We start from the raw sequence: 13,121 nt of genomic DNA on the forward strand, positions 1-13,121 counted from the left end.
TACAACCCAAGCTAAAATCAACTTAATCGCAGTTATTTTAATAACAAATAAGAGAAATAAACCTACAAGAAAAAATCATAATTGTGTTATTAATTATGAAGTAACTATTAAAAAAATCTAAAGATTGTGATGCCAAAAGTTACTTTAAATCAAATAATGGCTTTCATCCATAGAAACTTTTGGCCTCATAATTACATGACGAATAACTTTCGGACTCATGTGCTAACATACATTAAAGTACAAGGTACATGAATAAATCTAAAATCGGAAACCCAAAATTTGGTCAAATCGAGGCAGTAAAATTCATGTGAATCAATATTCGGTGCTATATATTCAGGCACACCCCCAAGTGTAAATATTCAGATTTTTTCCATAAAACCAAACATTTTGTATGAAGTTAAAACAAAATTACGACTGTGAATGGTAGAAGTATCTGTAGACGCATTCATAAAAATATTTTTTATTCAAAGTTAAAGAGATAATTTAAATTTTTTTAAATACTTGCTACTTAGCCAAATATAAAGGACGACAGGTCCAAAGTTGCTATAAATGAGCTAATTATTTTGACATGTTTGTTTCCATATTAGCGTGGGTATAAATTTGGGTTAGGTAGAGTTCTGCAATCAACCAATTATTTATTTTTATTTATACTACTTTTGGTGATACCAGTTTCAGGGTTCATCCCCTTCCTCAGCCACCTCGTCAGTAAACCTATAACACTTTAAAAAAGTCAATATTTGGTTAAATTTTTAGACTTATTAGTGTTAATATTATCAGGAATTTGATCTGCCGTTTTTTGAGCCTAAAATACTTGATTGTTGACCATTATTCTTGCTATACCACATGAAAATAGTATAAATAAAAATAAATAATTGGCAGAGTGTTGAACTATCTAACCTAAAATTATTTTCATCTTTTGTAGACTTTGGCCTCACAGACTCGTAGAAAACAACTTTCAAACTTACAACCCAAGCTAAAATTAATTTAACAGCAGTTATTTTAATAACAAATAAGAGAAATAAACCTACGAGAAAAAGTCATAATTGTATTATTAATTGTGAAGTAACTATTAAAAAAATCTAAAGATTGTGATGCCAAAAGTTACTTTAAATCAAATAATGGCTTTCATCCATAGAAACTTTTGGCCTCATAATTACATGACGAATAACTTTCGGACTCATGTGCTAACATACATTAAAGTACAAGGTACATGAATAAATCTAAAATCGGAAACCCAAAATTTGGTCAAATCGAGGTAGTAAAATTCATGTGAATCAATATTCGATGCTATATATTCAGGCACACCCCCAAGTGTAAATATTCAGATTTTTTCCATAATACGAAACATTTTGTATGAAGTTAAGACAAAATTAGACTGTGAATGGTAGAAGAATCTGTAGACGCATAATGGTAGAAGAATCTGTAGACGCATTCATAAAAATATTTTTTTATTTAAAGTTAAAGTGATAATTTAAATTTTTTAAGTACTTGCTACTTAGACAAATATAAAATACGAGAGTTCGAAAGTTGCTATAAATGGGCTAATTATTTTGATATGTGTGTTTCCATATTAGCGTGGGTATAAAGTTGGGTTATGTAGTTCTGCAATCAACCAATTATTTATTTTTATTTATACTATTTTGGTGATAGCAGTTTCAGGGTTCATCCCCTTTCTCAGCCACCTCGTCAGTAAACTTATAACACTTTAAAAAAGTCAATATTTGGTTAGATTTTTAGACTTATTAGTGTTAATATTATCTGGAAAATGATGTGCCGTTTTTTGATCCTAAAATACTTGATTTTTGACCATTATTCTTGCTATACCACACGAAAATAGTATAAATAAAAATAAATAATTGGCTGAATGTTGAACTATCTAACCTAAAATTATTTTCATCTTTTGTAGACTTTGGCCTCACAGAATCGTAGAGAACAACTTTCAAACTTACAACCCAAGCTAAAATTAACTTAATAGCAGTTATTTTAATGACAAATAAGAGAAATAAACTTACAAGAAAAAGTCATAATTGTGTTATTAATTGTGAAGTAACTATTAAAAAAATCTAATGATTGTGATGCCAAAAGTTACTTTAAATCAAATAATGGCATTCATCCATAGAAACTTTTGGCCTCATAATTACATGACGAATAACTTTCGGACTCATGTGCTAACACACAGTAAAGTACAAGGTACATGAATAAATCTAAAATCGGAGACCCAAAATTTGGACAAATCGAGGCAGTAAAATTCATGTGAATCAATATTCGGTGCTATATAATCAGGCACACCCCCAAGTGTAAAGATTCAGATTTTTTCAATAATACGAAACATTTTGTATGAAGTTAAGACAAAATTAGACTGTGAATGGTAGAAGTATCTGTAGACTCATTCATAAAAATATTTTTTTATTCAAAGTTAAAGTGATAATTTAAATTTTTTAAGTAGTATAAATAAAAACAAATAATTGGCTGAATGTTTAACCATCTAACCTAAAATTACTTTCTTCTTTTGTAGACTTTGGCCTCACAGAATCGTAGAAAACAACTTTCAAACTTACAACCCAAGCTAAAATTAACTTAATAGCAGTTATTTTAATAACAGATAAGAGAAATAAACCTAAAAGAAAAAGTCATAATTGTGTTATTAATTGTGAAGTAACTATTAAAAAAATCTAAAGATTGTGATGCCAAAAGTTACTTTAAATCAAATAATGGCTTTCATCCATAGAAACTTTTGGCCTCATAATTTCGGACTCATGTGCTAACATATCTTAAAGTACTAGGAACATGATTAAATCTAAAATCGGAAACCCAAAATTTGGTCAAATCGAGGCAGTAAAATTCATGTGAGGCAATATTCGGTGCTATATATTCAGGCACACCCCCAAGTGTAAAGATTCAGATTTTTTCCATAAGACGAAACATTTTCTATGAGGTTAAGACAAATATTGGTGGATTGAGAAATAAATCTAAGAAATAAATTCATAATGATGTTGTTAAGTGTAAAATACCTATGAAAAAAGATCTAAAGACTGTGATGCCAAAAGTTACTTTAAGTCAAATAATAGTTTTCATCCATAGCAACATTTAGCCTCATAATTGCATGTTAGGTAACTTTCGGACTCGTACGCTTCGTATATGTGAAAACAGGTAATTAACCCATCATTCCGGGCACAATTTTGTTTTTGGAACGAAGTACTAGATTAATAAATTTAAAATTGGAAACCCGAAATTTCAACACAAGCCGGTGAAATTCATGAGGTGTATTATTTCACGATATGGATTCGTAAAATTTAAGGCACAATCTCAACATTCAAATTGTAATTGATAGACTCCGGCTTTATCTAGTTAAGTAATTTTATCTTTGTTGTTCAGTAACTGATTTCTGGTTGAATTAATTTTTATAAATGAAATATTAACATTTTTATTCACTCTATTTAGTATGTTTTTAATTTTGTAAGATAATGTTTCAATAAAATCCAGAAAATAATATCTACCTATGTCTTCCTTAGTATCATGGTCCGTTTTGAACAACGAGCAACATTGTTTTTTTTTTAATTTTGTATCTTATTTTGTCAATTAGATTGTGGATTAATTTTACTTTAAAGTCATTATTTATTGCAATTTGTTTTATGGACTGAAGTTCTTTATTATAGTTTTCATGGTTTAGATTAGAATTGAACAATATTTCAATTAAAGATGCAAAAGTTGATATTTTATGAATCCATAGGTGGTTGGAAGAATTGCAAATAATGTTGTCTGTCTATGTTTTATTGGCCCAATATCTTACAAAATTAAAAACATTCTTGGAGAAATATTAAACACGAGAGGCCAAAAGTTGCTATAAACGAAGTCATTCTTTTCATCTTTAGTACACTTTGACCCCATATGGATTCATACAAAACAACTTTCAGGCTCACAGTCCAAGGGGACATTAAATTAGTAACCCTTGTTTTAAGAATACCAAATCGTCTTTCAAATATCGGCGGATTGAGAAATTAATAAATCAAAGGGACAGATTTATAATTATGTTGTTTACTGTGGAGTATCTACGAAAAAAATCCAAAGACTGTGATTCCAAAAGTTAATTTAAATCAAATAATAGTTTTTATCCATAGCAACATTTGGGTTCATAATTACTGCTCCATTAAAATATTAAACTGGTTTTTCAAATTTCGCTTGTTTCTTGGATAAAATAATATGAAATACGAGAGGCCAAAAATTGCTACAAATGTAATTAATGATTATAAAAGAGTATAAGTAATTATTTTCATCTTTAGTACACTTTTGTCACACAAATTCATACAAAACAACTTTCAGGTTCACAACTCAAGCTAAAGTTAAATTAATTGTCGTTGTTTTAAGATTATCAAATTGTGATTCAAATACCGGAAGAAAGAAAAACAAATCTAAGAAACAATTTCATGGTGATACTATTAACTGTAAAGTACCCATGAAAAAAATCTAAAGAATGCGATATCAAAAGTTACTTTATATCAAATAATACATTTCATGCATAGTACCATTTGATCTTATAATTACATGTTTCGGAATAATGAGCTTCATATCTATCATTTCAAGTACAATTTTTGTTTTTGGAAATGAAATTCCAAGTGATTAGAAAATAAAACAGAAGCTCAAAAATGTATGGAAACGATGCATGACGTTCCAAGATATTAATTCCTAAAATTTAAAGCACACCCTTAAGCAAATATCCAGATTGGCTCCATAAGTAGAAAAATAATTTAAGAGATTAACAAAAACTTGTACTGCTAATTGTAGAAGTGCCTGTACACACAACCATAAAAGTAAATTTCTTACTCCAACTTAAACTGGTATTTTAAAATTGACATGTACGCCTTTCTTGGAGAAATATAAAAAGAGAGGTTAAAAGCTGCTAAAAAATAGTAATGTTTCTTTTTTCGAAATCGCGCAGTAATGTGCTTTTTCTATGTTCAAAAATCGGCACAGAAATTAAATGCGGTGTTGTCATATTAGTATTATCTACCTCCACAATTACATTTTACAAGGTTATAAATTGTTTTTCGGTTTAGCAGTAATTCTATACTCTTTGATAACCCTTTTTATTAGTTATTAGAAACACATCCGGTTTATTAATTTTATAAATATAATTTATTAACTAAATTTGCGCGTAATCTCGCAACGTCGCAACCTTGCATGGCAACAGCGGATTTCTTGAAGTGCAGCGACATTCTATGGCAGCGAACAATGTGTATCCACATAACCTGTAATAAGTTTTTGTTCGGTGCAGAAACAACCATGGAAAACATTATATGGAGAATATCTCATTTTGCATACGAGTATTTCGCTGAAAAAGAAAATTCTGTGAAATCAACATTTTGGGCTACATAGTCGTTGTTAAAGTCAACTCTGTTAATATAAAACAGCATAGATATAATCTAAGTACACCAAGTTCTCAAGCAAAAAATATAGGTTATGTTTCCCAGAAATCAAATATATTTACAAGAGAAAACTTACGAAAATTTTTAACAGAGGCCCGTGATTAATGTACCTAATGTCAAAGGTAATCTCAAAGAAGGTCAATCACATTGTCTATAAAACATAATGTTTTAGGTATATTTTTTATTCGAAGTTGTAGGAGTATGCGGAAAGGAAGAATTTGAACAATTTTCTTGTATCTACATAACCTATAATAAGCTTTTATTATTATTACAGAACAGATTATTAGCTTACATGCCCATTTTAAATGAAAGTATGAAGCATACCTCTTATTTTTCGGTACTTTTAATATTTTTGCTTGCAGAAAGATCTGCAGCAATTGCAAAATAGAGATGGATAGCAATAATAACAAGCAGTTTACATGCATTCGACCGAACTTGCAAAAACTGGCAGATAATATATCAAATTTATTACCTAAAAACTCAGCCACAGTTTATGAAAAGCGGTATGAATTTTTTTTTTTTGCGCAGAAACAACCATGCAAAATATATGGAGAACACCTCATTGCATACGAGTATTTCGCTGAAAAAGCAAATTCTGTGAAATCTTTAACACTTTGGGCTGCATAGTCGTAGTTAAAGTCAACTCTGTTAATAAAAAACAGCATAGATATATCTAAGTACACCAAGTTTTCAAGCAAAAAATATAGGTTACATTGCCAAGAAATCAAATATATTTACAAGAGAAGACTTACCAAAATTTTTAACAGAAGCCCGTGATTAAATGTACATGATGTTAAAGGTGATCTCAAACAAGGTCAATCACATTGTCTATAAATCATTATGTTTTAGGTTTATTTTTTATTAGAAGTTGTAGGAGCATGTGGAATGGATAAATTGAAAAATAATGACGGCATTCAAGACAAAAACGATACGCTAATAATTAAAATTCCAACGTCTAAAACTGGCAAAGCACGAGAATTTACAAATATGTGTAAAAATATTTATCCAATTGAAATATAGTAAAAATACCTAATTTTAAGACCGCACCATACACCAGACAAATCATTATTTATACATTACATTTGGATAGTGAATGCAGCAGCTGCTGCATTGTACAAATATACCTGCAAACACACTGTAACAAATTATGCAGACACCTCTTTTGACTAAAAGATATATATTTAACTTTATCCATACGTTGTCAACTTTGTTAATAATTGCAATCTCTAACTTCATAAGAAATATGAATAATCTACTTTGGTGTTTTATAGTAGTATTAAATGTTCATAGAACATAATTGCACTTACTACGAAGTAAGCTTTCCTAGTTTTAAGTTGTTTTCTTTTCTCTTTGATTATCTTAATTTCTTCAGCCTCTATGTGGCTGTTTTAATTCCAAAAAATTGTTTCTGAATAAACTGATTCATACCACTTTTTCTTTCTTTTACTCGAAAACAGTTTAAACTATAACTCCAAATATTTACCTACTTTACAACGTGTCAAGCATTCGGTTGTTGTAAATGATGCAACCATAAATACAAATTTGAACACTGATATGACAGGTTTGAGGCTAGGATGTGGTTTTCATATACTCCCATTACTTGTTGCCTAAATCTGGCGCGAGGCCAAAAGTTATTATTGACGTATATATATATATATATATATATATATATATATATTGATAATTCTACCTATTTTACGTAATTTATTATTTCCTAAAATACTGAATTTCCTAAATACTTTCCTGTACTTAAATAAAAACTAATCAGCAAAATTTAAGAGAAAAATCAAGAAAACCTACATAAAATTGAGCACGATTTTTTTTTGCAAATTCTGTCGATTCTGGGTTGAACCCTAGAAGGTTTCAAGGTCGGCGGTATGTTCAGGACAACAATATTGGTCCTCTTGAAGCGACCTTGTGCGCACCGAACCGGGTTTATGGCCCTTGCAGCCTCCTCGGGTTTACTCACCCTTTGTATATTCATTCATTCGAAAACGAGACTTAAAACTTGTAGCATCGAAACGAAACGTATCAATATATTTGTTGTTGTGTTAAAACGAAGTTTTTATTAATAACGCGAGACTTTGAACGTCTCCCCAAACATTATTTACCTCTGTTTACAACTGTCGAATTTTCACAGATAATATTTAACTTACCATATACGTTTAAACGGGCTGAATGGGAACTTCTTCCAGCTCGATTTTCTGCACTGCAAGAATATTCACCGCCATCCTCCACCATCACGTGGCTTATGTTTACATGGCTGATAACGTCACCATGTACAGTAACGTACTGTCCTATTACAAACCTGCAAAATAACGTTGTTATTAACAGACATTAAATTCACAAATAAATACCTATTAAAATGCTATCAACATGTGTTTTTATTTAAATAGTTTTCGGAAGTGATCAACCTAAACGAATAACATTTCAAATAACCATATCCTCTTGCGCGATGCTATTTTATTTTTAATGTAGTGAAAGTCAATTGGTATACTGAATTAAATTAAATGTGCTTGAAGAGTTTATTCGAGCTAGAATGCGAAATAACCAGGTATAAGGTTATGGTAAGTTAATGTATATTGATAAAAGTTCTGTATCAAGTACAATTATGAGGTATTTTGTTTTATTATGCATAGATATTCCTTAAGAGAGGCAACATGTGAAACCCCAAGAGGTGCATTTGTATGTCACCATATGGCTACACCTGCCCTACGCGGACGTTATAATGTATGAATTTTGGACCAATAATTTACGTTCTTGGGACATACATCTGAAGAAAAGTGAATCAGCTGAGGTCAGAGCTGTGATCTCTGAAAATTCCTTTAATCCCCAAGTCAACCTAAAAACAGCTAATGTTGAGGTACAACTTCATGAAAGCTTACGACAAATTGATGGGAGCGAAGCACCACAGTGAAGCACTGCTTTGGCTATTGGGCTCTAAACCAGAAAGATCTCAAGAAAATCTACTTCACAGTGTCGAAGAACTATTAGTGTCTGAGGACTATTTAAATGGACCATCAAGACGACAGTTTGTGGGCCAGTTTTTCACCAAAAGTGAATCAGATTTTGCATTAGGAAGTGCAATTTTTTATTGTAGAATATTTTTTTTTGTTTTGAAATAAATTGTTCTTTAAATTGTGATTTTTTTTTAAATGGGTGTTTCAGATCCAATTCGTACTAAAATGAAAGTGACTTTTACTTGTTCATGAAAGATTTAATCAGGAATGCTAAGTTTTTGCTTTTCTAGCAAAAATGTGTGAAAAGAAAAAAGCTTGGGATTGATGATGATTCTTAAATCAAAATTTGCAAATATGAGATCTCCTTTATGTATTATTTTAAATCCACAGCCGTATCTGTAGCATGATACAATAAATACCAGGTATGATATTGCGCAGGTACGAAGTGGGAGAGTGACGTCACTCAGAGAGTAAACACAGGCATTTCGCGCGTATTTTGCGACGTTTTTCTGTATTCCACGTGCCTTTTAGAAAGTTAGGGGGTGCACGTTATTTTATAATGGTTTTATAAAGTTACAACGATGCCTTGTGCCGTTTTTGGGTGTAATAGCGATAATCAATCAAAACATTTTCGGAACGACATAAAATTTTATTCATTTCCAAGGGACAATGTTACAAGACAATTATTATGGGTTATTTCTTGTTGTCGTTCGGACTCTTTTACAGTAAAAAATGCAAGAGTGTGTTCGCAGCATTTTAGTGAAAACGATTTTGAACGAAATTTGCAATACGAACTTTTGAATTATCTCCCTAAAAAAGGTTTAAAGAAACTAAAGTCTGGAACTGTGCCTTCGTTATGTCTTCCTAAAAGCAAAACAATCAAACTTAATAACAATATGGGGTATAAAATTTAACATGGGGATCCGTATGGCCCCTTTTAAAAATGATGCACACACACGGTTCAATAGTAGGTACATTGTATTTATTTTTAGTAGTTATTAAAAATTCTTATTTTTAAGTTCAGATTATGTGGTAAAATGTTGTTTTTGTCAATTGTGTCGAAACCATTTTTTGTTCTGTTAATAATAGATTGTTTTACAAGTAGTAAAAAGTGGTCGTTTTAATGGAAGGTTTAATTATCGAAGGGAGCGAAAAAGAAAAAACACATTTTTCTTATGTGTTGAACATGTTATTTTTTCGTGTACTCAGTTTTTCAAAGTTTAAAACAGAATTTCTAAAGTAAATTTCAATTTACGATAATTATGTTTACGTTAAATGTAAACAATTACCATAACAACAAGTATGTTCATGATAATCAAATAAAAACGTAAAAAAGCAAAAAATGGCTAATTCTGAAGATCTTGGCATTTTCAGATAATCTGCAGAAGCCATTGCGAATGTAGTGCCCGTAAAATAGTAGGAAAAGTATGAAAGGTGTTACAAATACTTTGATGAATGATGAGAAGAACAAAAAATTCAAATAAAGCGGACGAGACATCAGTTATGCTGAATGGTTGGAAAAGTGTTACTAACGAGAAAAATAGCACTTTTTATAATTATCTCCAAATTAAAGGCGCATTTTTCTATTGAGTACACGAAAAATAATATTAAACACGAAATTTTAATTTGTCGCACACGATAAAAATGCGTATCAAACTCCCTTAAATTCGTTTTTACAATTTAATTCAGACAGATACGTAAATTTATTTTTCCGGTCATTTTATGCAGCGTTATAAATATAATATAGAGGTTGTACATACAACACACTTTTTTAAATACATAAAGAATTATAACAGTAAAAATTAAAAATATTAGCGATTCTTCGTGCTTTTATGTTGAAATTCCAATAGTTCTACTCTCTGAGTGACGTCATGCGCGAACTGGTCTCATTTTGAGCCGCACGAGTATCATATCTTGAGAATTATTGTATCATGGATCTGTAGCATCTGAAAATCAAAGCCATTTATGTGGAGGGGGAAGTCAATGGCAGTATGAACCACTGTACGACATACGTTCGAGGCAAATGTAATGGTAAAAGTTGAATTTAAATATTTATTAAATACCACCAGTTCCGTTCATGTTTAGTATCAAGATCAACAATAAAAATATCAGTCTTCATGGTACAAGTAGTGGGATATATAAGAAAATTACTTTAATGGTAGAATTTAAGCGTTAAAATGACGCCTCGATTTCACCCATAAGGATTACACGGGGAACTGAAATACGGGTCTCGTGTTATGAACTGAGTTCAAATTTCGCGCGTCATACACTTTACTGGTCAATTAGCCAATAACACGTGACGTCACGCTGTGGCGGGAACTCAGCGTTTGACAAGCGCCGTGAAACTTCATAAGTGACAATGTTAACATTTTCGCATTTTATTTAAAAGTGTGGGTATTTATCTAGAAAATAAACACGTGAATAGCTTCTTTCATATCTTTTCTGTGTATCAGGGTGCTTTTTTTTGGCGATTTGAGTTTAAAAATACATAATAAAAATAAAAATACAGAACGCTGTTTTGGTCTGAATTCCTCGTCACCCAAAATACATCCGTGTGTTTTAGGCGGTAAATCGGAAATTAATATTTTCGTTTGAGATTAATGTGACGGGTTTAAGTGAAGGTGTGTAATTTGTTTTTAAAGTATGGATAATTTAAGTGATTATGCACGATGTCTTTCCGTCAAAGAGAAAAACAGATATGTACAAAAGTTAAACATTTTAAACGGCGTAGATCCTTATACAATGAGTGCAAGTGATTTTAATTTGTGTTTAGACGATGTCCCTACCATGGTAGAAGGAGACATGGTATAGGCACCCGATGTACCAATTTAAAAATGGTCTGCGCATCCATTTGTGACGTTAGGTGGCATCAACGACCTTGTCACTCTTGTGAGCTTCGCTAGGGAAGTCTAGGGAATTTCAGCTTGAGTTGTCATTGCTCTGTCCAATAGGTCAATTAGTTGTCGGATAACAAAAGTTTGTATTTTAAATTTCGCGCTAATTTCACCCCACTTGACGTCACACCCGATGTGTATGCCTATACCATGTCTCCTTCTACCATGGTCCCTACCATAACAATGAATACCATTCTAATTTTTTTTTATTTTTGGAATAAGTAAAATAACCCACAATGAAATTCGTGCATTCAAAAGTCTAGAGGCATTTATTCAGTTTTCTCTTTTTTAAACGACTGTCTTTCAACATTACAAGTATTATGAGTGGATTTATTTTGATATCCTAAATTTTGTGATGGAACATAATCAGGATGGTCCACATCTGACAAATCTGCAGGTTTACCTAAAAGAGCACCAATGTAGTAATTTATTAAAAACTGTAAATCTAATAGGTAGGTACTGTACCAAAATAAAATGATCCGAACAAACATAGGAATACTTTACTTTGGCTTCGTTAAATCCACTCGTTTCAAGGCTTTTAACCAAAGCTTCCGCCTTTTTTCCCCATCCTGTATATATTTACCTTTATTGTTGCTAATTGCTGGGAAAGGAAAATAAAATTTGTCCGCATTTCTGGTGCTTCGATTCGCGCAACCCACAACAGCACAAAATTTAGGCATTTTCTCCTAAAATACAAAATATTATAATATTAAGATGCTAGTGTATTTAAAAAACATTGATGTACATTAGCAAAGAATTAATTTGCAAAACAAATAATATAAGATGTAGCGAAGTTAACTTGTACATCACATTGGAAAACATTATTTTTTAAGCATATTCAAACGTTATGGTGCGTTTTACAGATATCTACACAGTCTAGAAACTGTAACAAACTTACCAAACTATAAAAACACAGTTGACACGCTCTCAAATTTAAATGAATCCCGAAAATATTAACATTGACTCTTATGAGAAAACCGGCTAGTTGTCAAACGCTGCCATCTTGATGACCTCGGATGACGTCAGTGTATTTGGCTAATTAGCCAAATACACTGACGTCATCCGAGGTCACCAAGATGGCAGCGTTTGACAACTAGCTAGTTTTCTCATAAGAGTCAATGCTAATATTTTCGGAATTCATTTAAATTTGAGAGTGTGTCAACTGTGTTTTTATAGTTTGGTAAGTTTGTTACAGTTTCTACACTGTGTAGATATCTGTAAAACGCACCATAACGTTTGAATAGGCTTAAAAAATAATGTTTTCCAATGTGATGTACAGGTTAACTTCGCTGCATCTTATATCATTTGTTTTGCAAATTAATTCTTTGTTAATGTACATCAATGTTTTTTTAAATACACTAGCATCTTAATATTATAATATTTTGTATTTTAGGAGAAAATGCCTAAATTTTGTGCTGTTGTGGGTTGCGCGAATCGAAGCACCAGAAATGCGGACAAATTTTATTTTCCTTTCCCAGCAATTAGCAACAATAAAGGTAAATATATACAGGATGGGAAAAAAAATCGGAAGCTTTGGTTAAAAGCCTTGAAACGAGTGGATTTAACGAAGCCAAAGTAAAGTATTCCTATGTTTGTTCGGATCATTTTATTTTAGGTACAGTAACTACCTATTAGATTTACAGTTTCTAATAAATTACTACATTGGTGCTCTTTTAGGTGAACCTGCAGATTTGTCGGATGTGGACCATCCTGATTATGTTCCATCACAAAATTTGGGATATCAAAATAAATCCACTCATAATACTTGTAATGTTGAAAGACACAGTCGTTTAAAAAAGAGAAAACTGAATAAATGCCTCTAGACTTTTGAATGCACGAATTTC

At 31.3% G+C, this 13,121-nt stretch overlaps 1 protein-coding gene and 2 long non-coding RNA genes across 18 annotated transcripts in view; 2 read left to right on the forward strand and 1 right to left on the reverse strand.

Moving 5' to 3' along the window:
• Dscam2 (Down syndrome cell adhesion molecule 2) overlaps positions 1–13,121 on the reverse strand; it is a 956,598-nt gene that overhangs the window by 720,934 nt on the left and 222,543 nt on the right. For all 16 annotated transcript variants that reach the window (XR_010281598.1, XM_064064644.1, XM_064064647.1 and 13 more), the window contains exon 9: positions 7,580–7,731. Coding sequence is in view for 15 of the 16 variants with exons in the window: in XM_064064644.1 (XP_063920714.1) it covers positions 7,580–7,731 (152 nt within the window). In the remaining variant the exon portion in view is untranslated. The remainder of the gene's footprint in view (positions 1–7,579; positions 7,732–13,121) is intronic.
• LOC135135312 (uncharacterized) lies at positions 4,538–6,706 on the forward strand. Its single transcript, XR_010281501.1, has 4 exons — positions 4,538–5,545; positions 5,596–5,734; positions 5,786–6,222; positions 6,273–6,706. It is a non-coding gene; the product is annotated as an uncharacterized LOC135135312 (long non-coding RNA).
• Positions 12,385–13,109, forward strand: LOC135135561 (uncharacterized). Its single transcript, XR_010281601.1, has 2 exons — positions 12,385–12,892; positions 12,955–13,109. It is a non-coding gene; the product is annotated as an uncharacterized LOC135135561 (long non-coding RNA).

This window comes from Zophobas morio, unplaced genomic scaffold, assembly GCF_036711695.1.
Source record: "Zophobas morio isolate AGI-343-1 ecotype UQ-CSIRO unplaced genomic scaffold, CSIRO_AGI_Zmor_V1 ptg000024l, whole genome shotgun sequence".
NCBI classification, from domain to species: domain Eukaryota; kingdom Metazoa; phylum Arthropoda; class Insecta; order Coleoptera; family Tenebrionidae; genus Zophobas; species Zophobas morio.